Consider the following 27,698-nt stretch of genomic DNA (forward strand, 5'->3'; position numbering starts at 1 on the left):
AAAAGCTTTATACTCTTTTAAGCGCAAATCTGTACTTATATTTCTTTAGTGTGTAATTTAAAGCCAATAAATCTTAATTAATAAATGAACACTTGAGGATACTTTTTTGATAAATTCTTGAAATGTATTTTTTTTTATTTAGTTATTTAGAGTAGTTCTTGCATATGTTTATAATATGTATTAGAATATTATTTAAATATTCACTATTCACTGTGTACCTGTAACTCTACCTCTTCAGAACTTTACAACTGATGCTCTCAAACACATTAAGAGTCAAGAAATTGTATAAAGGTGATGCAGAGCTCAGTACCGGTGCAGCGCGCGTTGTCCGGCTGGCTGAGGGCGCGCGGGTTCTTTAAGAAACCCGACACCGTGTTTGCGCAACAGTGAGCGCTGCTCTCAGCCGCCAAAGTGTCTAGACTAGCACATGATGGGAATGAACCAATGGCTCCACTGCACTCCTCGGGGGCCCCGTGTGTGTGCGTGTGTGTGTGCGTGCGGGAGAGTGCGTGTGTGTGTGTGTGTGTGCGGGAGAGAGTGTGTGAGCGAGCGCGTATCTCCTCCAGTAGAAGAAAGAGAAAGAGTGGGAGAGGAACGGCGTGAGGAAGCAACTGAAGAATCCTCCTCCTTTAATCCGGTCCAATCGTGCGCTTTTCGGAAACACAGGCGGTTCGGAGAAGCGCTGAACTCACGAGCCTTCAGCCCGGTCCGATGGGAGGAGGATCGAGCGCGTGAAACCTGTGTTTGTGTCGCGAGAGAGAGCGCGCACTGTGGAATGCGAATTGCACGCAAAGGATTACTTGGGGTCGTTGCTCCTCCATTCATGCAATAGGAGAAGAAGAAGAGAAAGAAAAATAGGTGGTGCTGCTCCTGATCATCTGTAGTTGATCGATCCGGTTGATCTGATTGATCTGCAGTGGACATTTTATTTGTATTTTTTTTATAGAATGTGAAGAAAAGCCCACCCATGCATTTGATGTGTTGCATGGTCTGCAGGAAAGGAATGCCAGCCAATCTGCGTTGAAGCTGCCTTGTTGGGGCGCATGCATGCATGGGGTGCACCACCAACACAACGACCACATTCCACCACTTCTGGTAGAACCAGGAGAAGTGTTGGAGGCAATCTCATGTTGGGCTTCAACCAGAGGGCATGTGTCCACAGCTGTAGACGTGCAGTGGATGGAGAAAGACTTCATTGCTTTCAATGCTTGTACTGCCTTTGTTGGACGTGGACTTAATTGATTGATTAATTGATTGATCGATTGATTAATTTAGAGATCTATGTGGGACAACAAAAAGGGCACAGGAGCGCGAGAGTGTGCAAGAGTGACCTGACCCTCCAAACCCAGAATGAATTAAAAAAGGGCAAATAAGGCAAAGCATAGATAAAAAAAAGAACTACACCCAACAACACGCAACCAACCAACCCAAGGACATTAATGATTAATGATTGAAAGAAGATTGATTGATTGATAGATCTATATGTTTGACAAGCAGCACAGAAGCTTCTCCAGAAATGCAAGAGTGACCTGACCCTCCTAGTTAAAAGACAAAGCGAATGAAAGGCGCCCAACTCTCAACCCAAGCACTCTGCACCTTCACAGACCTGGATGGACTTTAACAGACCTGGTTGGACCTTGATAGACCTGCACCTTGATAGATGCGGGACTTGGACAAAAGAGGCACAGGCGTGACCTGAACCTCCAGACCTAGAGAGACAGGACAAGGTAAAACCAAACGAATGAAACCCTCCCAGCCTGTCGTATGTTGAGGACGAGACGCTCGGGTCTGGTCCGGCGACTCTGGAGAAGCCGTGTGATCCCAGAAAGGGAAGGGGGCGATGGGAGCAGCTGGAACGGGGAGGGGGTTCCATCAGAACAACAGAGTGACAGCAACCCGGAGAAGATCCCTAAAACAGAATCTGCACCTTTGGCCTCTGATTTGCTGGGGAACCACATAGGGGGTGACCATCTTTCGGGCAACCATTCGGGCAACCTCTTGGGTAACCAGGCATTGTCGACAGAAAGTGTTGGAGTCCCCAGGATCCTTGGAGAACCCGAAAGTCGTGCCATGTGCCTCCCAGAGCAGCAAAGTGTCCCCCTGTCCGAGGGAAGCGAAGGCAGGACAGTGATGTGCTGTTTGTTCAGAGATTTGCCTAAAGATCTCAGGACTTCCAAGAGTGGCAAAGATGGCCCTCAGTGCCACTATGAAGGCAAGGGTGGCAGAGAAGTTTGCGGACTCGCTTCTGCAGAACTGAAAGCTCGCGCTCTGGTGGAGCAAGAGCTCAAGAGGTGCGCTTATACGTTCCTCAAAAAGCTGAAGGAGAAACCTTTGGACATGTTGCTGGAGGCGGTGGAATCCAAAGGTGGGGTGCTGGGGGACTGTGTTATGGTGTCTCCAGCTGAGCTGAGGATTGGCAGCCAGGAGGTATCTCCTCAGTATCTGCTGTGTAGGCTTTTCCGCTGGCCAGACATGCTGCCTTTATCCCAGCTCAAGGCACTGTGCCACTGCCAGAGTTTTCGGACTCAGGACGGTCAAGCGGTCTGCTGCAACCCCTTTCACTACAGCCGACTGTGTGGACCAGGTGAGGATGGGTAGTGGGGCTTGATGACTTGATACCTGAGGTGTTGAGTTGAAGGGTTGTGGGGGTTTTTGTTCATGTGTGATGGTCCATTTGTCATTTGGTCCATTTGGTAGACCACAATTTGATTCCATTAGATTTGTAACATACTTAGTAACATATGATAGTAGTATACTTTACTGATATACTTTAATTACTGCTTTTTAAATGTAGCTATTTGTACTTAAGGCTGATATTTATTGCATTTTGGTATCTAGTTGTAGTTTACTATATTTATATACAAATGATATACTAATTTGACTTTAATTTGTTTAATTTAGCTGTTTGTACTTAGAGCTGGTCAATATGGTGAAACTATTACATCACAACATTTATCGGCTTTTGCCATTCGATTCGTAACATACTTACTAACACACTTAATAACATATAATTCAATAATTCAATCATTTTGCATGTGCAACAACTTCAGAAGTGGTATCTAGTAATAGTAGTAATAGTAGTATACTATATTGATATACTTTAATTAGTGCTTTTTAAATTTAGCTGTTTGTACTTAAGGCTTATATTTATTTCATTTTGTTATCTAGTTGCAGTTTACTTTAATATTTATATACTACTTTAATTTGACTTTAACCAGTTTAATTTAGCTGTTTGTACTTAGAGCCGGGGAATATGGTCAAACTATTACATCACAGTATTTATCAGCAAGATATATCTTCTCTTACACAATATGTTTCACTTTTGATATCTAGTTGTAGTCTACGTTTATTTATATACTACTTTAATTTGTCCTTTACTTGTTTAATTTAGCTGTTTGTACGTAAGGCTGGTCAATAGGTTCAAACTATTACATTACAATATTTATCAGCATGATATATCTTCACGGTACACAATATTTCGCTTTTGCTATCTAGCTGTAGTTTACTTTATTTTTATACCACTTTAATTTGTATTCAACTTGTTTAATTCAGCTGTTTGTACTTAAGGCTTGTCAGTATGGTCAAACTATTGCATCACAATATTTATAGGCATGATATATCTTTACGATGCTTTGCTTTGCTATCTAGTTGTAGTTTACTTTATTTATTTACTACTTTAATTTGACATTAACTTGTTTAATAAAGCTGTTTGTACTTAAGGCTGGTCAATAGGTTCGATATGGAGCTCTTTTATTACAATATATATCAGCATTTAGCTGGTTGTACGTAGGGCTGGTCGAAATGGTCAAACTATTACATCACAATATTTATCAGCATGATATATCTTAACAATACACAATACTGGTCTATATGCAAACAGACAGATGTTCATTTTGTATTAAAAATTGACATTATTTTACTCCAGTTTTATAAATAGATGTATTTATTCCATATCATGATATATACTCTTATTTTGGTTGATACAATATAATTCAAATATTGATATGAACAGTGTAAAAGTCAACATCCGTAGTGTATGTAGTCATGCACTGACAAAGTGTGGCAAAATTGGTTAAAAAATAATATATCACAAAATTTAAAGACATATTCACAATACACAATGTACCACAATATTTTGGCATGCAGACAAAATGCATCGGCAGTGGCAGATTATTAAAAACTGCTATTTATTTACTATTTTTGCACATTACAGTGAGTTTTATTCTGTTTTTGTTGCTTTTTACACTCTCTGTAATGAAATGCATAATATAAGTGAAATCCTTCATATGCTTATTAAAGCATATTGTCGATACAATAAGAAAATATATCACAATAAGATAAAATATTGATATGCTGTCCAGCTTTAAATGTAGCCTCTGTATTATGATATGTATCGTATCAGCATGTTCTTGCAAATACATAGGCCTAGTTTTGTTTGTCTATTTTTAATCAATACATCAATACATTTATCACAGTATAATATTATATGATAAAATATTGCCATATTCCCCATTTGTAGACAGACAACAAAAACAAATTATTTAAAGAACACAACAAGTAAGCAGTAGGGGTGGGCGATATAGCCCTAAAATAATATCACGATATTTCATTGAATCATTTTTTTATGATAACGATACTTTTAGCGATATGACAAAACATTAAATTTTTACAAATATTTTAAGAAAACACTGCTGCAACAAAATAAAAAAAATTGTGCACTCCAAATATCTTCATATATCCAGGATTAAAGTAAAATAAATGATACTGGACAGATATAATCTGCCTGTAGTAGATATACAGCTCAGGAAAAAATATGTTTTTCCTTGATTTTACCAAATTGAAAACCTCTGGAATATAATCAAGAGGAAGATGGATGATCACAAGCCATCAAACCACCAAACTGAACTGACTGAATTCATTTTTGCACCAGTAGTAAAGCAGCATAAAGTTATCCAAAAGCAGTGTGTAAGACTGGTGGAGGAGAACATGATGCCAAGATGCATGAAAACTGTGATTAGAAACCAGGATTATTCCACCAAATATTGATTTCTGAACTCTTAAAACTTTATAAATATGAATTTATTTTCTTTGCATTATTTCTCATTTTCTGCGAATTAATGCTGTAAATTACAATATTTTTATTTGGAATTTGGGAGAAATGTTTTTTGTAGTTTATAGAATAAACAACAATGTTCATTTTACTCAAACATAAAGCTATAAATAGCAAAATCAGAGAAACTGATTCATTTGAGCATTTGAGCAAAAAATCTGCTCTTTTAAACCAGTCTGACATCAGCTAGACTCTGAAACATCTCATTTAGAAGATCAGAAGTTGAGTCTGAGGTCTGCGAGGCTCCAGCTCTGCGTGTCTGTTCCGAATTAAAGACAGACAGATTTGTTGGTTGAAGCATTAGAAAGGCTTAATTCAATTTTCTGCAGTCTTTACTGAAAGGGCGTGAGCACACGCAGACTCTCACGAAGCGTCCATCATATTAGATCACGCCGTTATGACACAATCATCCACAGTATTAATACTCATATCCATTTTAATCAGTCCTGCATGCAGCGGAGTCTGCACACGCTGCTGTTCAGGAAGTGGAATACCCAATTCATTACCCTACTGGGACTCTTCAGTTCCTTTACTCCTCATTCAGCTTCTCTATTCACAAAAATACACACTCTCTCTCACTCTTACACACTCTCTCTCACACTCACTCAGTAATCTGAAATTAGCACAGAGCTGTGGACAAGATGTTGTAGACATATTGAGGATATAATCAGTGCTTAAAGAACACAGACCCAACTCTACATTTCATTACAGAGAATGTAAAAAAAACCCTGTTATATTACATGATATGCAGCAAATAATCTAATAAGAATAACCGCCCTATACAATTATACACATAAACAATACATACTATTTGAACAGCAGACTCAGCTGATGCTGCATGTTATATAATATATAAATAATACAAGGATACAGTGATATAATATTGAAATTATATTGATAAATATAATTGATAAAAAGTTTGGCCACACCTTCTCATTTAAAGTTTTTTAATTTTATTTCCTACATTATAAATGAATAATGAAGTGATCCAGACTATGAAGGAACACATAAAGAATCATGTAGTAACTTAAAAGAGTTAAACACACCAAAATACTCTGTAAAGAAGCTTTTAGGTGCTCTTATCTGGGGAGCTGTTTACTTTGGTGGTTTGGTTTCTGAGGCTGGTAACTTTGATGAACTTATCCTGTGCAACAGAGGAAACTCTTGCTCTTCCTTTACTGGGGCGGTCCTGATGAGAGCCAGTTTCATCATAACTTTTTTTAAGGTCTTTGTGATGGCTTTTCTGGATACTTTCAAAGTTTTTCAAATATTTCAGATTGACTGACCTTCATTTCTTAACATATTTTTTCTTTACTTAGTTGAGTAGTTTTTGCCATAATATGGATTAAAACATTACACAAACAGGTCTTGTTTTCATTACCAGAAATGACCAGAATGTTTAAAAAACGTTAAAAATAAACATTCTATGAATGTTAACCGTAACATTCAGAAACTTCATTGTTAGCTTTTATGAGTTTCAGTCTGGATCTAGACATGTACTTACAGTTTGTATGGTTGATATGAAGTATCAACGCCTGGAGTGATTCTACTGTCCAATCAGAATGTATCATGACTCAACAAAACTTATCTCACTGTGTATATGGATAATATAGTATTGGGTAGGGCTGCACAGTGTATCTTCTGGGCATCGTCATCTCAATGTACTCACATCACAGGATATGCAGTGTAGGGATCTATTATTTTTGCAATGCTGAGAACACGAACAGCATGACTAAACTGAGGCTTAACACAGATTTTAGATATAAAGACATACAACTGGATCAGAATAAAGAAACCCTGAATGGATTTGAGAAAAAGTGCATTATATAGGGCCCTGTCAAACACACATAAGGCAAATTAGAACATACATATCATACAACTACTTATCTACAACTAATATAACAGCATACACTACAGCTCTGGAAAAAGCTAAGAGATCACTTAAAATGATGAGTTTCTTTGATTTTACCTAATTGAAAATCTGGATGAAAAGATGGAGGACCACAAGCCATCAAACCAAGCTGAACTGCTTGAATTTTTGTGCCAGGAGTAAAGCAGCATAAAGTTATCCAAAAGCAGTGTGTAAGACTGGTGGAGAGGAGAACGTGCCAAGATTAAAACCAGGGTTATTCCACTAAATATTGATTTCTAAACTCTTAAAACTTTATGAATATAAACTTGTTTTCTTTGCATTATTTGAGGTCTGAAAGCTCTGCATCTTTTTTGTTATTTCAGCCATTTCTCATTTTCTGCAAATAAATGCTCTAAATGACAATATTTTTATTTGAAATGTGGGAAAATGCTGTCTGTAGTTTATAGAATAAAACAACAATGTTTATTTTACTCAAACATATTCCTGCAGTTCAGTTGTAGTAGTTTAGTTTTGTTGGATTGTTGTAATGCATGCACTCTATTTTTCAGACTCGCCCCCTCCACCCTACTCCCGGCTATCTCCCACACCAGGACAGGAGTTTCTGGGTAAGTCTGCATCTCATTTTTTTTGTTTGCACACTGCGATTTGCACATTGTTAGATTGTGTCTCATCTCCTTTAAATTTATGTTACTGCTGCTTTATATTAGTTGTTACTAGGGGTGGGCGATATGGCTCTAAAATAATATCACGATATATAATATATTTCAGGGTATTTTTGTGATAACGATATACTTGGCGATATAGGAAAACTAAAATAATTAATTCATTTCAGGAATATAGTATAAGAGTATAACAAAATAATCATAATGTGGCAAAAAAAATAATATAGCATAAAATAATATAATGCAGCAAAAAATACTGCAGAATATTTAGTGCATGCATAGAAACTGCAAACTAAAACAATTATACAATAAATACACCTAAAGCTTCACAGTAAATAATAGACTACTTTTAAGACAGAACAGCCCTATTATCACGATATGGATTTTTAATATCATTTTAATATTTTAATATTTCTGTGTCACGATATATTGTATACGATATAATATTGCCCACCCCTAGTTGTTACCATATATACGGACAACCATAATACAGATGCATATATATGATATCGATATCGATATAAATCCAATATTATTGTGCATCTCTATACAGTATTACTTAAAAAGGCACTAACCCTAAACTGCAATATGCAAAAGAGTCATTTAATGATATCAACCCTGCTGGTGACATCCAACCATCTGCGTCTCACCGCTATCAGAGGCACACTGCTGCTGCTGTAACTCCAATCAGCTCCAATCAGCTCTCCCTCCTGCCCCGCCTCTAAACCCATACATCACCCAATGCCCCTCATAAATTCCTCCCATTTTTCTTCCACGGGTTTCAAGCACAGGTTCAATTGGCACAATGATGAACTGGCACTAAAGCATTTTCTGAGATGTTATGCGTAATTGCAGAGTTGTCCTACATCTAGTTCTAAATTAAACGACATCAATCGTTTGTTTGTAGACTGCGTAATGTGATTGCAATGAGTTTTTTTTAAATTATAGTTGTTTATGACACCCTTAAAGGCAAATCTGGATAAAAATGGGTGGTAACGCTTTACTGGGATGGTCCATTGTTGGCGGATGCCTTGTAGATACTCAACTAACGCTCAACTAAATGTCCATTAAATGCAACCGAAATTTTAACCTTTAAGTGTTAGGTTGGTTTAGGGTAAGGGTTTTAGGTTACTGTTAGGGTTAGGATTAGATTTTGAACTCTCAGTTCAGTTATATTTAATAGATATTCTGTCTGTAGGTAGGTAGGTAGGTAGGTAGGTAGATAGGTATATAGATTAGTATATAGGTAGATATATATGTAGATAGATAGGTAAATAGATTAGCAGATAGGTAAATAGATTAGTATGTAGGTAGGTAGATAGATAGATCTTTCTTGCTATTAATAAAACAAAATAGCCAAACATCCAACTATCCATTTTTGTGTTACTAAAGATGTTAATTTTGCGAAACTGTTTTTTCCTTATGCTACAAAATAAACCCTGTATAGCTAAACTGTTCAATTTGACCTTATTGTACCAGTCACTCTTAATTTATCCTGTATTCATCACTGATTCCTTCACAGACCCTTCACATCCAGCATTGCCTTATGCTGAGATTGAGGCCACTCGTTCACCCAACAGCAGCACGACTGGGGGTCACTCAGGTGAGACGCTCATTTTTTTTTCAGTAATACACAGTTCAGCCTGGACTAAGATAATGATGATGATGGTGATGATGATGAAGAGCTGCTTGAGTTAAAGGCTTGGTCTGGTTGTGGTGGGTTTGGAAGTGGGAAGCTCACCCCCTAGAGGAAAGTCTGAGAACTATACAGAACACTCTCATGTTTTAACCTGTGAAACTGGGTCAAAAAGATTTAAAGAGCCTTAAAGCCTCGTTGTCAGGAGCTTCCAGACACGTTCTGCTGTAGTTCTGGTTCTGATGCAGTTCCTAGTCATGGTTGGACATGGTTGTGGAACTGGAATTACTTGTGTGTTAGAGTATAAGAGTTTTGAACTGATTCAGGTGTGTAGAACCAAGTTTAGCAGTGGGTTTGGATCAGTTTAGACAGGTTTTGAAGAAATCTGATATGAAGAACCTCAAACAATAAGAAATAAAGAACAATAGTTCCTTATTTTGGAAACACTTTACAATAAGGGTCACAAATAACAGTACGTACGTCAGTAATAAACGTTGTTAAATGCTTAAGTAAGCATGTTAACTCTTGTGTGGTGTTCATATTTTTGTTACTCGTTTACTTTGTTACTTGTATTTAAGTCAGCAAAATTAAGCAATTTTACATTAAAATGCTTTACACATGCTTGCTTCACCTCAATTGCAAGCAATATAAACAGCTTACATGGTTAATATTTGCCCTTTACCTTTCTTATGTTACATTTCTTTCAAAAAGTGCTACTCTTTTTTTATTAGTTTCTTCATAAAATGTAAAAGAAAATGAATTAAACTCAAGATATGAGTAGAAAATTTGTTTAGTTTCAAATTTACAAATGAAGCAATGTTTATTAGCCCTTGGCCAAACATACTGTATGTAATATAAGTGTGTGTGTGTGTGTGTGTGTTTGTGTGTGTGGGGGAGGGGGGGGTGGGGAGGGGGTGTACAGTGTGTTTTTATCAAAAATGTGTTTTGATAAAAGTTTTTCGCAAAAAAATGAGCCAATGCCAATGAGTTTGAGTTAGAAAAAAATACTTTTTTTGTATCATTTGATGAAAAATGAAAACGGGTCCCACAGACCCGAACACCACACAAGGGTTAAGACATTATTAATCAGTACTAAATTTACAAAATTGCTTGAATATGTTATAAATCATAACGAACTGTAAAATAAATGAGTAGTTTTAGAATGAATACTGTCTTAACTATTTTTTAATGAATAATTAGTTGAGACATTCTGTTGTAAGCACTGTTACTTAATGTATTGTAAAGGGTTTCCCTTATTTCTTCTCTTTTTTTCACATATTTTCTAGTTTTTGGCAATTATTTTGTATAAGCTGCCCCTGATAAGTTGTTACTGCTGAAATACATACTTAAAATTGTTTATTTATGAAGTAATTTCAGCAATCTTTAGTCAGGGCAGTGGAACGAATGGTTGGATATATAGGGAATTTTAGAGAAGGTTTTGTATAGTATACTGTATATCAATGAAACATAATATATCTATATACAGCTCTGGAAAAAAATAAGAGATCACTTAAAAATGATGAGTTTTTTTTATTTTACCAAATTGAAAACCTCTGGAATATAATCACGAGGAAGATGGATGATCACAAACCATCAAACCAAACTGAACTGTTTGAATTTTTGAACCAGGAGTAAAGGCATAAAGTTATCCAAAAGCAGTGTGTAAGACTGGTGGAGGAGAACATGCCAAGATTAAAAACCAGGGTTATTCCACCAAATATTGTTCAAGCACAAACTGGCACAATGATGACTATTAGATTGCAATGAGATTAAGTGTTCTGGCAAATCCAAATCTTGGTAAAAAGAGTGAGTTTTATAGGTTGAGTTTGTAGGTCAGAGGAGGAGCAAAGAAGCTGACAATCATGGCTATTGGTCAGCGCCAGGGAGCACGTCGCTAAGCATGTCAAACTAGGCGATAAAAAAGGTTGTAAAACGCACTGGATTATAAGATGCATTTTAAGAGACACTATAAGGAACTTCTATTTCAGCAGATCTCCCCACTGGGTGGTCGGTGTGGGTGGGTGGGGGGGGGGTTTGAGGTGGTGGGGAAGCTAACTAAGTTAAGTAAAGCTAAGCTAAGTAAACAAAACTGTAATAAAAAAGACCTTCTTTTAAAGTCAAATGAGATTTCTCTGATTTCTTTCCTGAAAACTGTTTGTTTGTTGTACTGTTTTGCAGTAAGCTCAGATTTCGAATTTTCTCCAGCACTAAGGCTGGAGCATTAGCATTACCGGCTAATCATTAGCAGTTACAGCACTACACTGAGAAGCCCTGAGTGTTGTGGTAAGCCAGGGCGATATCAGCTAGCGGTTCGTCCCACATAGCTTGTTTTAACGTGGTTTTACCATGCAGAATACTGGGCATTAATACTCACCTCTGAACTCTGAAATAGAAAGCACATTTAGCGGCTAATGCTAATACTGCTCCAGCCCTGGTGATGGAGAAACTTCACTGAAACTCCTGTATAATGCTGTACTTCAGCAGAGTGGGTTTACTGCTCTTTATTACAAGCTAATTGGTAAAATTCATACATAAGGTGCACTGGATTTAAATTTTTGGGAAAATTAAAGGATTTTAAGTGCATAAAATAGTCTAACAGTAGTCTAATCCAGGCATAACTGACACCTAGGAATGTGTAGCTCCCTGCAGATCCAGCCATGCCCTTTAAGACTCACAGCCCACACCAGCGGAGGACAGGGCAGATTCCTCAGCATCATCGGCGCAAGTTTCCAGCGTCCAGACTCGAGGCGCAACTCCCCGTAAATTAGATTAGGCCCAACAATGGGCAGTTTTGTGAGGGCTGCCGCTGGAGCACGGGGGCCTCTGAGCTTCCAGCAGCAGTGGGAAGTCTCCTAGCGCCGCGTAATTACCCAGCCTTTTGTGGTCTGAAGACAAGGAATGAGATCCTCTTTTGGCGTGTCACATACGGCTCTTTCTCCATTATTTGCATGTTGTTGTTTCCTGCTGAGTTTTGCAACGCAGGCTCCGGCGCGGCCAGCCAGTCGCATTTTAAAATAAGGTTTAAATTACAGGGCCCGCTGTGGCTTTTCCTCTTCCTGACTGAGCGCAGGCCAACACGCAATTTAACTAATGAAATCCTGCCAGTCTGAGCGCCGAGATTCTTTGCAGATGTTGACGAGGGACGACTCTATCAATCGCTGGAAGAAAAAAAAATGGCTGTTTGCTCCCGCGTTTTCTCTGGAACAGACACTTTAGAGCGTGTGTTTGTGTTAGCGCGTCTGCGGGTGTTAGCTCGTCTGGTGGGGTGGTGAGGAAGAGGGGGTGTAAAAGAAAAAGAGAAATAGAGAACATCCTTTTCTCTCTCTTTTTCTCTCTCTTTCTCTCTTTCCAGAAATGTATCCAAGGGAGCTGTTAACTTGCAACAGAGGTAAAAACAAACTCTTGCTCTTCCTTTGCTTAGCTGGCCCTGATGAGTGCCAGTTTCATCATAAATTTTTTGATTGTCTTTGTGTTTACTGCATTTGAGGATACTTTCAAAGTTCTTGAAATTCAAGTCATTACAAGTGACTACCTCATGAAGCTGATCCATATTATATTTGAATCCATATTATAGGAATAACTACTAAGTATCAACTAAATAAAGAAAAGTAAAAAAAATGACTTAAAGAAATGAGGGTCAAGCCGGTTTCAAGAACTTTGAACGTATCCTCAATTGCAGTCGCAAAACCAGACCACTGAAAAGAGAGAAAGAACATCTCTTTCTCTCTCTTCCTCTCTCTCTTTCGCTTTCTCTTCCTCTCTCTCTTTCGCTTTCTCTCTCTCTCTCTTATTTGCGCGAGCGAGATAGTGTTGGGCTGTTGTGACAGACAGAAGTATCTGTCTTCTATCATCCTGACATACTGTGTTTTCTTCATTTGAGGCCTGGATCGATATCCAGTCAATCTGCTGACTCGCATCACAGATCACCTTGAGAAATGAGGCCTGAGACTTTGGTATTAGGATATTAATATCACGAGCTGCCGATTGATTTAAAGCTGCGCGTATCCAATCTAATATTTCTCTGCTTTATTATTCATTCACAGCCTGAAGCAGTAGAGTTTTGGAAGGGTTTACAAACGAGGGGCCTTATTGTACACTATGCGTAAAGGGTGTTGTGATGCTCATTGCTATCTTATAACCTGTCAACAGTCTATTTTTATGTTAAAATAGCGTCAAGAGTTCAGTAATAAATTTCATGGCTAAATTGGAGCAGACTGGTGTTGAATCTTCATTAATTGCACATTGCACCAGTAAGAGCAGAGTGTGAAGGTTCAATTAGCAGGGTAAGAGCACAGTTCTGCTCAAAATATTGCAATGCACACAACATTATGGGGGACATACCAGAGTTCAAAAGAGGACAAATTGTTGGTGCACGTCTTGCTGGAGCATCTGTGACCAAGACAGCAAGTCTTTGTGATGCATCAAGAGCCACGGTGTCCAGGGTAATGTCAGCATACAACCAAGAAGGACCAACCACATCCAACAGGATTAACTGTGGATGCTGTAAGAGGAAGCTGTCTGAAAGGGATGTCAAATCACGTCAGAATTCATTGTGCACCTCAACTCTCCTGTTTCAGTTTCATTGTCCAACCCCTGTATATAAAACCTTTACTTTTGCATATCTCCCTCAGAAAAGAATGAGTTAATAAAAAAAAATTAAGAATGCAGTGTAACAGAGTCTAAACTGTGTTATTTATTTCCCCAGATAGCCAAAATAGCTGTTCCAGCTTAAGCCGGTAATAATGTTGCAAGCATTTTGGGTTTTGGCGTTTGCATGTTCCTCCCTCCTCAGACGTCCCTCACCCCGGCCTGGCTCTGGAGGAGAGTCTAATCTGTGGAGGGAGATCTAATACTTGGCTCAGCCTGACAGATAGTGCTGCTGCTGCTGTGGCCCTCCCCCTCCCCCCATTTCATTCTGCGGTGTTGGTTGAGGCTTGGCCAGGATGTTCTCGGACCTCTGCTGACGGCCGCACCACCCGTGAGCATCTTGAATAGCAATACGCTTTAATTTGATTGATGAGGAAACGCGGATAAGTTCATACGAATGTTTCCTGAAAGCGCATGTGTTTTGGACAGCGGTGCCACTGGTCAGCGGCAGTGTATATTACCGCGTATCGGATGGCGTATACCGCGTATATACTCTCATGACGTGTGATTAGGGAGGAAACCGAGGCTGCAGCTCTTTGTAATCATACGCTTTGTGTTATTTGCACTCTTTTTTCAGTAAATATGAAACAGGAGAAGACGTGCGGGCAGGATCAGGAGTGCCTGACTGGTATATTGAGCTAAATATGTTTGAGTGCAGCTGGAATTAACTTGCAGAGAGGAGAAGATACTGTTTAATGGGAGAAACAGACGCGAACAGGACATGTTCAGAGTGTTCCAGTAAACTGTAGAGCAGGGGTGTCCAAACTTTTTTTGTTGGGGGTCAGAAGGAGAAATATATTTGAAGTCACGGCCACAGACTCTGTAATAAAACAAATAATGAACTATACCACTTTAAATATTTCATTTACACACCATTTTACTTGACTTACTATCTTTATCTTTAACAGTGTTATGTAAACTAAGATTTTTCTCTTAATATTAAACTCCTTAATTACGGCAACTTTTAGACTCTTTTGCCCCGTTTTTCTGTGCTAGAAATGCGCACCCTCTCCGCTTTTAGACTCTTTGGCCCCGTTTTTCTGCGCTAGAAATGAGCACCCTCTCCGCTTTTAGACTCTTTACCCCGTTTTTCTGTGCTAGAAATGCGCACCCTCCTCGCTTTTAGACTCTTTGGCCCGCTTTTCTGCGCTAGAAATGCACACTCTCGTTTTCAAGAACTTTGAAAGTATCCTCAATTGCAGTCGCAAAACCAGACCATCAGAAATGTTATGATGATGATATTGATGAAACAGCTCCCCAGATAAGAGCACCTACATGTGTTTCTTCATAGTCTGTATGACTTCAGTATTCATTTACAATGTAGGGAAAAAAAAAAACCTAAAAATATTGATTAAAAAAGGAGTATCCCAACTTTGGAATAACACTGTGCATAACTTATATTAACTTATAATAAATAACCTTTAATATTTAAGCATTACAGCTCTGGAAAATAATTAAGAGACCACTTCAATTTCTGAATCAGTTTCTCTGATTGTCCTATTTATAGGTTTATGTTTAAGTAAAATTAATATTGTTGTTTTATTCTATAAACTACGGACAACATTTCTCCCAAATTCCGAACAAAAATATTGTGTCATTTAAAGCTTTTCATTTGCAGAAAATGAGAAATCGCTGAAATAACAAAAGGTGAAGATGCAGAGCTTTCAGATGATCTTAAATAATGAAAAGAAAACAAATTCATATTCATCACAAGTTTTAATAGTTCAGAAATCAGTATAACCACAGTTTTCATGCATCTTGGCATCATGTTCTCCTCCACCAGTCTTACACACTGCTTTTGGATACCTTTATGCTGCTTTACTCCTGGTGCAAAAATTCAAGCAGTTCAGTTTGGTGGTTTGATGGCTTGTGATCATCCATCTTCCTCTTAATTATATTCCAGAGGTTTTCAATTTGGTAAAATCAAAGAAACTCCTTATTTTTATTTTTAAGTGCTCTCTTATTTTTATTTTTTTCCAGAGCTGTACGTCTCCACGTGGAGCCGAATCCGAGTCAGTGCCTCTCTCTAACCTTTCCTTAAACAGGCGGTGTTTCATTAGCATAGCTGCTCTGTGTGCGGGGAGGTGGAGAGAGGAGGCTGAGCAGAATGGGGCCACAGGCCCGGGGCTTTAGATCCTCCCCCTCAATGGAGCCTGTGAAGCAAAATAATGCCATCAGTCTGTGTGCCAGTTAATCAGAGCTGATAGGCTGGCGGCTGGGGGGTCAGGGGGTCGTGGGCCTGCGCTGAGTTGTCAGGGAGCTGAATGCCGGCCCTCGGAGGGGGAGAGGGGTCCCCGAGCGGCCCCGAGCGGCCCCGCGCAGCCCGCTGGAATGCCGGGAGTGGGGTGGGGGATGGGGGCGGGGGGTGTCGGAGGCAGAGATGACAGATTTGGGCCTTTTAGCGGGAGCCGCTGCCTCTTCGGCTCCAAATCCCCCTTAAAGAGAACTTTGAAACGCTGCGGAAATTAGGTAGCACTTCCTCTGAGTGTAACTTCATAAAAAAGGAGAAAAAACTTGAAAAAAGTACAAGATCTGACATAAAAGTGAGGGAAAGCGTTTGAAGCTCCACTAAAGAAGAGCATTCAGGGGTTGAACAGTCATGAAAAACCTGGAAAAGCCATGAAATTTGAGAATAGTAATTTCCCAGGCCTGGATAAGTTTTAGAAAAATAAAAATAAAAAGTTTTAAAAAAAGTCTTGGAAATTTGCTCTACAAATCTTTGTGTTTCCGTTTATCGATGGAGAAAATCTATTTGAATTTGAAAATAGTCAATTCCATGCCTGGATAAGTTTTGGAAAAATAAAAATACCTAGAAACATTTGACTGATACTGTGTATAACTTATATTAACCTAAATGAAGAGAGCACTTCAGTTTCTGAATCAGTTTCTCTGATTTTGCTATTTAAAGGTTTATGTTTGAGTAAAATAAACATTGTTGTTTTATTCTATAAACTACAGACAACATTTCTCCCAAATTCCAAATAAAAAAAATTGTCATTTAAAGCATTTATTTGCAGAAAATGCAGAGAAATGGCTGAAATAACAAAATGCAAAGATGCAGAGCTTTCAGACCTCAAATAATGCAAAGAAAACCTGGAAAAGTCTTGGAATTAGAAAATAGCAATTTTCCAGGCCTGGATAAGTTTTGTAAAAATAAAAATACCCGAAAAGTCATGGAAATTTGCTCTACAAATCTTTGTGTTTACGTTTTTTTTCTCAAGTTAATTCAGTTAATTCAGTAATTTAGCCCTACACAATGGAGCTCTCAGGATCTGACACACATTTTATTATTAAAGATTGTGTGTCAACATTTTTATCAGATATACTATAATCAAATCCAGGCTAAAAGCAGAAGAGAAGGTTTTCAGGCAATTCCAGTGGTTTCTGTCTTGTTCTTTCAATTCTTAAGCAAAAGTATATGTTGACTAAGTATCAACTCAAGCTTTTTTAACTCTTTAAGTAAAAGTGTTTAAAAAAGACCTGTTTTAAAACATACTTTAAGTATAAAAGTTAAAGTAAAGTAGTAAAGTAAATCATAATGCCTATAATGTTCTATTAATAAAATGTTAATGTTTATCAGTTTGGGGTGCACTAGGCTGTTCTCTAGTGTTTCAGCTGCATACATATGCTGATTGAAAATGAATGTACAGTAGAGGCCAAAAGTTTGGACACACCTTCTCTTTTTCAATGCGTTTTCTTTATTTTCATGACTATTTACATTGTAGATTCTCACTGAAGCATCAAAACTATGAATAAACACATGTGGAGTTTTATGTACTTAAAAAAAAATATAAAATAACTAAAAAACATTTTTTATATTCTAGTTTCTTTAAAACAGCCACCCTTTGCTCTGATTACTGCTTTGCACACTCTTGGCATCATTCTCTCAATGAGCTTCAAGAGGTGGCCACCTGAAATGGTGACTGTTTTCCAACAGTCTTGAAGGAAGGAGTTCCCAGAGGTGTTTATTAGCACTTGTTGGCTCTTTGCCTTCTTCACTCTGTGGTCCAGCTCACCCCAAACCATCTGGATTGGGTTCAGGTCCGGTGACTGTGGAGGACAGCTCATTTTTTGTTAAGTACATAAAACTCCACATGTGTTCATTCATAGTTTTGATGCTTCAAAGAGAATCTACAATGTAAATAGTCATGAAAATAAAGAAAACGCACTGAATGAGAAGGTGTGTCCATAATCTTTTGGTCTGTACTGTATACTTTTAAATAGCAAAATGAGAGAAACTGATTGAGAAACTGAAATAGACTCTTAATGTTAATTTTAACACATTGTATCTCTCTTTCTTGTCGCCCACAGATGCCAGTATGTCCCAGTCTTCGCTCACTCAAGCTCAGTGGTGTAACGTGGCGTACTGGGAACACCGAACCCGCGTGGGCCGGCTGTACCCGGTGTATGACTCCTCCCTCAGCATCTTCTATGATCTACCTCAGGGCACGGGCCTGTGCCTGGGCCTGCTCCCGCTGCCGGCTCGCTCCAGCTCCGTCCAGCGCGCCCGCGGCAAGATCGGCCACGGCATCCTCCTCAGCCGAGAGCCGGACGGCGTGTGGGCGTACAACCGCAGCCAGCACCCCGTCTTCGTCAACTCGCCCACGCTGGATCCGCCGCACTGCCGCAGCCTCACGGTGCGCAGGGTGATGCCCGGCTACTCCATTAAGGTGTTTGACTACGAGAAGTCGTGCCAAATCCGACACCCCGGCGATTCGGCGTACCTGGAAGGACCGTACGACCCGAACAGCGTGCGGATCAGCTTCGCCAAGGGCTGGGGGCCGTGCTACTCCAGACAATTTATCACTTCCTGTCCCTGCTGGCTGGAGATTCTGCTCAACAACCACAGATAGCACAGATACAAACACATACACACATTCACAAATACAGGGGTTGGACAATGAAACTGAAACACCTGTCATTTTAGTGTAGGAGGTGAATTGGAGCAGCCTGGTGGTCAATCTTCATTAATTGCACATTGCAGCAGTAAGAGCGTGATAAGTGTGAAGGTTCAATTAGCAGGGTAAGAGCACAGTTCTGCTCTAAATATTGCAATGCACACAACATTATGGGTGACACACCAGAGTTCAAAAGAGGACAAATTGATGGTGCACGTCTTTGTTGGTCAGCAAGTCTTTGTGATGCATCAAGAGCCACGTTATCCAGGGTAATGTCAGCATACCACCAAGAAGGACGAACCACATCCAACAGGATTAACTGTGGACGCTGTAAGAGGAAGCTGTCTGAAAGGGATGTTCGGGGGCTAACCCGGATTGTATCCAAAAAACATAAAACCACGGCTGATCAAATCACGCAGAATTCAATGTGCACCTCAACTCTCCTGTTTCCACCAGAACTGTCCGTCACCACAATAAATTATTATGGTCTAAAACCAGGTGTTTTACTTTCATTGTCCAACCCCTGTATATATATATATATATATAAACACACACAAAAACTCAACAAATGCCCGTATTTCTCTGAAATTCTCTCGGATTCACACAGCCACAAATAAAAAAAAACACAATCCCAAAATGTACTCTATCTAGATTTAATATAAAGTTTTATATATGCATATTATATAAAAAATACACTATACTTGTAAATAACTTGAGTCATTTTTACAGTGTAATTATTTATGTACGGTGCAATGTGTATGTGGACATGAGGAAAAAATGAAAAGATGATCAGGTAATGCACTTTGGATTCCGCCTCTTCGCACGGAATCCCTCAATGCCATTTTTTGCTAATGGATGTACACTACAGTCAACCTGGTTTTGGTGTATAGTTTTCATATACTATCAATATCCAGAAAAAAAAAGTACCATGGACACATTGATAATAAAGTATTCATGACATAATCGTGGTGTTGACTGTTCTTGTTTAAGGGCTTGAAAGAGATAATTCAATTAAAGCTCACCTTCCGCGAAAATCCGATTTTTCTTGTTTTTTGTGGAATACAGTAGGTCTCTCCGAGTTGAATGTGTACACCTGCACATTAAACTGTTTTGCAGCCCCCATTGTCTGCAGGAGCTAAGCAAAGAAATCCCCCCTCCCCCCCTCCGAAAAACGGGTGAATTTTGAATTATCTTTCTGCCTACGTAGGCAGAAACTCACAGACCAGCCCACCTTGGCTTGAGAAACTCCCAGAGGCGGAGCTGAAGCGACGCAACATCACCGCTCATCAGTTAGGAGGTGGGAGGCAGTGAGCGGCAGAGCGGTGGAGGGGCGTCGCAGTGCTCCTAGCCAATCAGAGGAGAGATATTTGCATGCTGTTTGCATGTATGAATATTCATGAGCAAAGCTGGAATCCGGTCATTTTGGACACACCCCTAAAACAGTCCATTAAAAAAGAGCTATACAGAGACACCTGAGCACTTTTTTTTTACAAAAACGGCTCACATGTCATTCATTCATACTAGAGACCACAACTAGACATTTTAAAATGAAAGAAAAAACGACGGAAGGTGACCTTTAAAAAGATCAGATGGATGGATGGATGGATGGATGGATGGATAGAGGTGAACGTACAGGATGTACATAAACTTTCAATAGTCCGAAATGCAATTTATACAGTTTGTTGCATGTTTTGCACTGAAGATTAGGTGGGGTGGGACAATACATTGATATCGTGATACATTGTTTTCTTTCATTTGTATCGTATTGTATCGATTTATGCCATCAAATATCAAGATTTTTATTACAAAACAGAGTGAGAGTGAGAAGTAAGAAAGAGAATAACAGAAAGAGGATCCATATTTTGTCCATATTTATTTACAAACTTTTGTTGGGACGATTTGTCAATACTGTGATACATCGCATTGTTTCGACCGTATTGTATCAATCAATGGCATTTTTTATTTATTTTATTGCCACATAGGCTCTTTGAACTCCCTAAGACTCACCTACCAATTAGACTTACTAAAATCACGGCTTCATTACTCCACATGGTGGCGCTAACCCCTAAATGAATAGGATAAACATGTGGTGAAGAATATTGCTTGTTAAATTCTATTAAAACCAATAAATCCATAATTCCAGGTATTTGCTTATTTAGAAGTAATTTATCCTCTTCAGGAACACAAATGACATAAAGTATCGTAGAGAATTGTCTTGTGATTTATTGAGTATCGCAGAATCACAGTATCGTGATAATATTGTATTGTGATACGCCCTGTGATTCCCTCCCATACTAAAGATATGAGTCATATGTTAGCTTCTTTATTTGTAATTGAAATACATGGATCGGACATAACATTAGCAACACTGCATTTCTTTGTATAGAGTGGCATATGTCAAGGGTGGGATCTACAGCACTGGTGGACTCAAGGGGGGTGGTGGCAGGAGGGGGCAACCGCCCCTACCCTAGTTGTTTAATACCCTAAAATACCCTCTTTATTGGGGAAAAAGAAACAAAGTGCCATACTGGCTGCCCTTCTTGTTGGGGAAAAGTGATTTAGTGCCCACGAGGATGTCCTATCTTGCAATGAATATTGTTCCCTCAAGATCATGAACAATTTGATAAAGCATCTTAATAAGCCTTCTTCACTTAAAATAGAAAATGGTGCCATTATGAATTGCATTCTATGCCGCCCTCTAAGAGGCAGCACCCTAAAGGGTTCCCATTCCAATAGAGACAATGCAGTGCTGTATAGGGTTAATGTTCTCCTACAGGTGAGAAATTCTGATGAAGTGTCCATGTAGGTACTTAACCAATGAAGAAGTGCCCCACCAGTACCCTTTACCTTTTATAACTTAAAAAAAAATGTTTTGCCCTTTCCTGCCAGAAAACCTAATTCCAACACCTGATGTACAATGGACAGTGAGTTCTTGAAGGTGATGAAGGTGTTAAAAGCATGGAAAACTGGAGGAGATTAAGAATCTAAGACACTTTAATAAAAAAAATTATAATGGCTGATCTCCAACATCAGACAGAAGGACCAGAAAGTCTCAGAAAAGACAAGTGGAGAACCAGCAACAGCGTCATGGGTAATAATACATTATACATTTATGGCAACTAGCTGACACTTTTATCCTTAGTGACTTGCAAGGTCATTCCTATAACAGGGGTAGACCAATGTAGTGTTAGGAGTCTTGCCCAAGGACTTTTATTGGTGCAGCGCATCATTCAGTCCCCCAGAGTAGGAATTGAACCCAAGCCTCCCACATGATGTGGTAGCTCACTAGCAGGTACTTGTGTTATCCACTGTACCACACCAACCACTTATTGAGGCTTATAGAGGCTCATGAAGGCATTTTCTCAATGAGCTTCAAGAGGTGGTCACCTGAAATGGTTTTCCAACAGACTTAAAGGAAGGAGTTCCCAGAGGTGTTTATTAGCACTTGTTGGCTCTTTGCCTTCTTCAGTCTGTGGTCCAGCTCACCCCAAACCATCTGGATTGTGGAGGCCAGCTCATTTTTTGTTAAGTACACAAAACTCCACATGTGTTCATTCATAGTTTTGAAGCCTTCAGTGAGAATCTACAATGTAAATAGTTATGAAAATAAAGAAAACGCTTTAAAAGAGATGGTGTGTCCAAATTTTTTGGCCTGTACTGTAAAACAAGCGTGACTGAGGTCTATCAACAAGCTCCTTACAATGGCAATGAGTTAACAACTTGCGAAAGGCTCCTAAGACACCCAAACCCCTGCATTCCTCCAGTCGGCGAGATGAAACATTCCTTAATCCACCTTTACGTTGTTCTAAGCTGTAGATGCGTCGCGTTTGAACCCCGGGGTCGGGGGGAAGCGTGCTGTTAAAGCTGCTGTTTGTTCTGGAAGGCGACTGCTCCAGCGCTCGGCTTACTCAGCAGTCTGCCCGGCCCCACCTCATCCCTTTTAAAACAAGACTCCCAGAAAGCCACATGCGCCACGGTGGCCCGGACTCCGCGGCCTGCAGACACATTCTTCAGGCCCATGAATGCTATATTATGACTGTGGAGACAGAGAAGGAAAACTGGTCCGTTCACACGTTTGTATCTGTGCAGGGAAACGGAAAAAAGGGGGCCTTACACTGGGAAAGACCGTCCGTGCCGAACAGGGGGTGGGAGGTTGCATTGCGAATGCTGTAGACTGGGGATGGGGGCTCTGAGTGGGCGCAGGGTCCGGTTTCAAACACATTGGGAAGGTTTTCCCATGACTGCAGGAGTTTAGGAATGATGGAACCCTCTGTAAATTAAGGGTACATGTCAAATCATTCCTTAATTCCCTACTAAGTGTAGTTTAATGCAGGTAATCCCTTGAAAATAAAGGCAAATTAATATTTATAATCAGTCGGTTTAGGTTTAGATTTCTTGTGGTGTCCCACAGGGCTCAATTATTGGGCCAATGGAAATAAAGTTGTGCTTACACACTGAATCATATCACTAATTGTTCCTATCCCTTGTTCCTAAGGTTTTGAGAATCATCTATGAATCTTAAAGGTAAATTAACCATAATAATCAGTCGGTTTAGGATTTCTTATGGTGTCCCACAAGGCTCTATTATAGGGCCTATGGCAATTATGTTAACTACACCACAGTTAGTTCCGACCATGCAGTGTGATTGGCTGAGAGGCATTCTATGAGTGCCATTATCAGCCGGTAATGCACTGTAACCAAAGCGCTCTGTGTATTACTCCACCACATTCAGGCAACCTATAGCAATGATGCAGCGCTTACAAGTCAAACAGTGCAGCTACAAACTATTTTAACCTGCGGAGTGTTTATAACCAAACAGATCGTATTTTATCATCCTCTTTAACTTAAAATTTTTCAATAAACAGTGATAATGGAACTGTGGTATAATCGCAATAATACGCTTAAGGTTTGTGCTATAAGGTGTAATATTGGCACTGCTGTGCTGCGGTTATAGGCAAAAGTGCTTACTCACTTAATCATGTCACAATTTGGCCCCTTGTCCCTAAAGTGTGATGGTCCAGTATTCTAGATTCCTCCAGTATTCAAGAGTCCAGTAGAGAAGTGGGCGAGGCTTCTGGACATGGAAAACATAAGACTTGTGTTTTGCACAGTTGTTAGTAATATTAGTGAATATAGTAAATCTGTATTGTAGAGCTTGTAGTTAATAAACAAGGTGTGTACAGTCCTGTTCAAACATTGGCATGGTGGTGGTGTATAAGGTGTTAGTGTGTGTTCTGATGGTATACGTGGATCAGATACAGCAGCAGTGCTGCTGGAGTTCTTAAACATCTCAGATTTACTGCTGGTCTGAGAATACCAACAGCATTCTGTGGGCACAGGGACAAGTTGGATCTGTAGGTAGGAGTGTGTAATAAAGTGGAGGACAGTGAGAGATTAAACACAGTGTTCAAGAACTCCAGCAGCACTGCTGCATCTGATCCACTTTTGCAGATTTTTGTGGTTGTATATTTTGCAAATCCATGATTAGCCTACTTTATAAAACAAAGCGTCAGGTTTGAAACAGCTTAATAAGAGTCTATGCAGAGTTTATAACACTGTTATGCCACCTGGCTCAGTGTGAAAGTGGTCAGATTTACAGTCTAAACGTTTCATGTTCGTCAGATTTGGTGAGCAAGGTCTCCGTGTCCCAGTGTTCTGCTGTGTTCCTGGCCCGGGCTGCAGTGCTGTTCTGACCTCGTGGTGAACCTCACCAGATTACTGACTGTGTGGATTCTGGCTCGGTTTTGGCTTCAGTTCAGATCCAGTAATACTGCGCCCATATGTACCAGAGTGTCTGAATAAAAGTTCTGATGTTTGCTTTAATATTAGTACAGTAGTCTTCCTGTGTCATACATTAAGTCCAAAAATACAGTAATAATATACACTATAAAAAAACAAATACACTATACAAATGGTTTCCCCAGTAAATTTTACAGTATTGTCCCTGTAGTGTTTTTTTCTGGAAAGGTTTTTTCACAAAATGACAAGAATAGACTGTTTTCTAAGTGTTTCATGTGATTTTCAGGGGGATATTTGTGAATTACGCTGGCAATTTAACCCCCTAAGGCCCTGTAGTTCCAACATCTTCACTGTATAGCGACATTACTGCCATAATTAACATCAGTTTCATTGGCCCCAGAATAGAGCCTTGTGGGACTCCATAATATGTGGTAAGTCAAACTGTACCAAAAACAAATCATAATTGTTAATTAGGGTGAAATAAACGTGATTCTTCTTACAAATATTTAATAAATTGTTATATTTTCTCCCTCAAAGTATCAAAGTATTGTTATATTTAGTTATTTTAAAGTATTTTCGAAAATGGAGTGTTCACATGATTTAAGATCAACTAGAACAAATAACTCATGTAATGAGCACCACACTATATTTTTTTGTTAATTTAAGTTAGCAAAAGGGAACTTATGACTAGTAGGTATATGTATATGTACATATATATAATTTTCTGTCATATAAATGCGTTATGTAAACATAAGCAGCATATAGCATATATACACTCAGCAACAAAAAAACATAGCAAATATTATAGCCTTCAATTAACTATTAAATAACACACACATATACATATTTAGCATGAGCAATGTCCATAATTGCTCAGTAGACCTCATTTAACTAAAGAGTCAAACTGAGCATGTGCAGAGTAGTTGGCTTGAGCTCAACTAGGGTTCAACTACAATTTATAAATTTGCCAACTTTTAACAAGAAACTTAAAATTAGTTGAGACACCTAGTTTGCTATAGTTTACGGTGCAATTCAATATTTCTTACTTAGCTGACTTAAAAATCAAGTTTTTTTTTTACAGTTTACCAGTTAATGGCCTAGACCTCACCATTTTTGTGTTCTAAAAGACAAGAAATGGTCCCAACCTTCCCATCACTAAAACGCCATTGATGATTCTATGCAGCCAATGGTGTTCTAGTGAAACTAGGCTTCTTTTTTCTAGTTTTTAAAGCAATAATATAGGAAAATAAATGGTATAATTAAATCCATTTAAGCTTATCTCAGGTGCATAAAACTATTTGCAGCATTAGCAGTTTACACACCGTATGACAGAAAATAAATGATAAATAAATGAGTGTATGAATCACCCTCTCTCCTCTTCCTCACCTGGAAACTCGCCCAACTAAACCATTATTACCAAACAACATCGCTCTCTTTCTTTCACTCATCCCACTGTTTTTTTCTCTCTCTCGTTTCTCAGATAAATCTCTCCCCAGGCTCTGTAGGCCTCTGCAGCGTGATAGCGTTTAGCTGAGTGTGTGTGTGAGAGGCTGTGAGTATGATGTATGGGTGTGTGTGCGCTAAGCGTCCTCGGTGTATACTCGTATTGGTGTTTATTCTTAATCCGGGCTCTGTTTTGTTTCTTTAAGCACTGTGTCTGTCAGCCACTGTGGTAATTATAGAGAGACAGAGAGACTGGGCCGGGACAGCCCTCTCTTTCAACAGCTCTCAACCACAGCACTCCTCAGACTCCAGCTCTGAAACACAGCCAAATACATTTCTCCTCTCTCTCTCTCTTCCTCTCTCTCTCTCTTTCTCTTTTATTTTATCTCTTATTCTCCCTCTCACTCTCTCTCTCTTATTTTCTTACTCACTTGTTCTCTCTCGCTCTTTCTCTATTCACTCGTTCACTATTTCTATTCTCTCCCTCCCTCTCATATTCTCTCTCACACTCTCTTATTCTCCTTTTCTCTCTTACTCTCCCTCTTTTTTATTCTCTCTCTCTTATTTCTCTCTCTCCCCCTCTCTCTCACTCCTACTTATTCTCTCTCGCTCTTTCTCTGTTCACTTTTTCACTATGTCTATTCTCTCTCTCCCTCCCTTATTCTCTCTCTTCATTTATCTCTCATATTCTCTCTCATGCATTCTCTCCCTTTTTCTCTCTTTTATTTTCTCTCCTATTCTCCCTCTCACTCTCTTATTCTCCTTCTCTCTCTTATTCGCCCTCTCTTTTTATTCTCTCTGTCTCTTACTCTCCCTCTCTTTTACTCTCTCTCTCTCTTATTCTCCCTCTTATTATTTCTCGTTTTTTCTCTCTCTTATTCTCTCTTACTTTTTATCCCCCTCATTCTTTTTTTATTCTCTCTCTCTCTCTCTTTCTTATTTGTCTCTCTTGTATTATCTCTCCTCACCCTTTCTCTCTTTTATTATCTCACCTATTCTCTCACTCACTCTCTTATACTCTCTCTCTTGTATTCTCTCTGTTTTATTCTCTCTTTCTCTCTCCTATTCTCTCACTCTTTCTCGCCCCTATTTTTTTGCGTATTATCTCTCCCTCTTATTCTCTCTTTCTTCCTCTCTCTTATTTTCTCTCTCTTACTCTCTCTCCATTCTTCTTTCATGTTCTTTTTTGCTCTCTCTCTCTCATTCTCTCTATCTTCCTGTCTCACACTATTTGCTTTATTATGTACTTTAATGTTCTTTATCTATTTCTCTCTTTTCTATCTCTCTTTCTCTTTATTCTTTTAAGTAGTTGTAGGTGGTATCCTGCATTGGACTGGTGTCCTGTTCAGGGGCTAATCCTCCCTTGCTCTTGACCCCCCAAGGACCCTGACCCTGGACGGATGGATGAATGTATGGATGGATGGATGGATGAGTGGATTGATGGATGGGTAGAATATGTTTTAGTAACTACATGCAGAGCAATTCATTCAATTATAAGTTGTCAGACACAAACAAACCAGAAATCATAAGTAGTTCTAGTGAATCACTGTTCTGTGGAAGTGAAGAACATTTTTGGCTCGATACCATCAGAGGGATGTTTTGACATCTGTTCAAATAGAGAAAGCACAAAATGCTACAATTCTCATGAATAGTTTGTATTTTTTGTCTTGTTCTGGCTACTGCACTTGCA

The 27,698-nt window shown here is 39.2% G+C and overlaps 1 protein-coding gene across 1 annotated transcript; it reads left to right on the forward strand.

Annotated features, from left to right (window-relative positions):
* The first annotated feature begins 433 nt into the window (after positions 1-433).
* smad6a (SMAD family member 6a) lies at positions 434-19,789 on the forward strand. The gene is made up of 4 exons (XM_049470982.1): positions 434-2,584; positions 7,532-7,588; positions 9,168-9,248; positions 18,240-19,789. Exons 1-4 carry the CDS (start codon positions 1,765-1,767, stop codon positions 18,779-18,781), a joined length of 1,500 nt encoding a protein of 499 aa, XP_049326939.1. The 5' UTR covers positions 434-1,764; the 3' UTR covers positions 18,782-19,789.
* The last annotated feature ends 7,909 nt before the right edge of the window (positions 19,790-27,698 follow it).

This window comes from Astyanax mexicanus, chromosome 23 (genome assembly GCF_023375975.1).
Source record: "Astyanax mexicanus isolate ESR-SI-001 chromosome 23, AstMex3_surface, whole genome shotgun sequence".
In the NCBI taxonomy this organism is placed as follows: Eukaryota; Metazoa; Chordata; class Actinopteri; order Characiformes; family Acestrorhamphidae; genus Astyanax; species Astyanax mexicanus.

Excerpts from the sequence above, each read along its gene's own strand:
- smad6a (XM_049470982.1), top strand. The coding sequence starts at position 1,765 with ATGTTGAGGACGAGACGCTCGGGTCTGGTCCGGCGACTCTGGAGAAGC. Across the intron at positions 2,585-7,531 it reads CAGCCGACTGTGTGGACCAG|ACTCGCCCCCTCCACCCTAC; the intron begins GTGAGGATGGGT and ends TCTATTTTTCAG. Across the intron at positions 7,589-9,167 it reads ACCAGGACAGGAGTTTCTGG|ACCCTTCACATCCAGCATTG; the intron begins GTAAGTCTGCAT and ends ATTCCTTCACAG.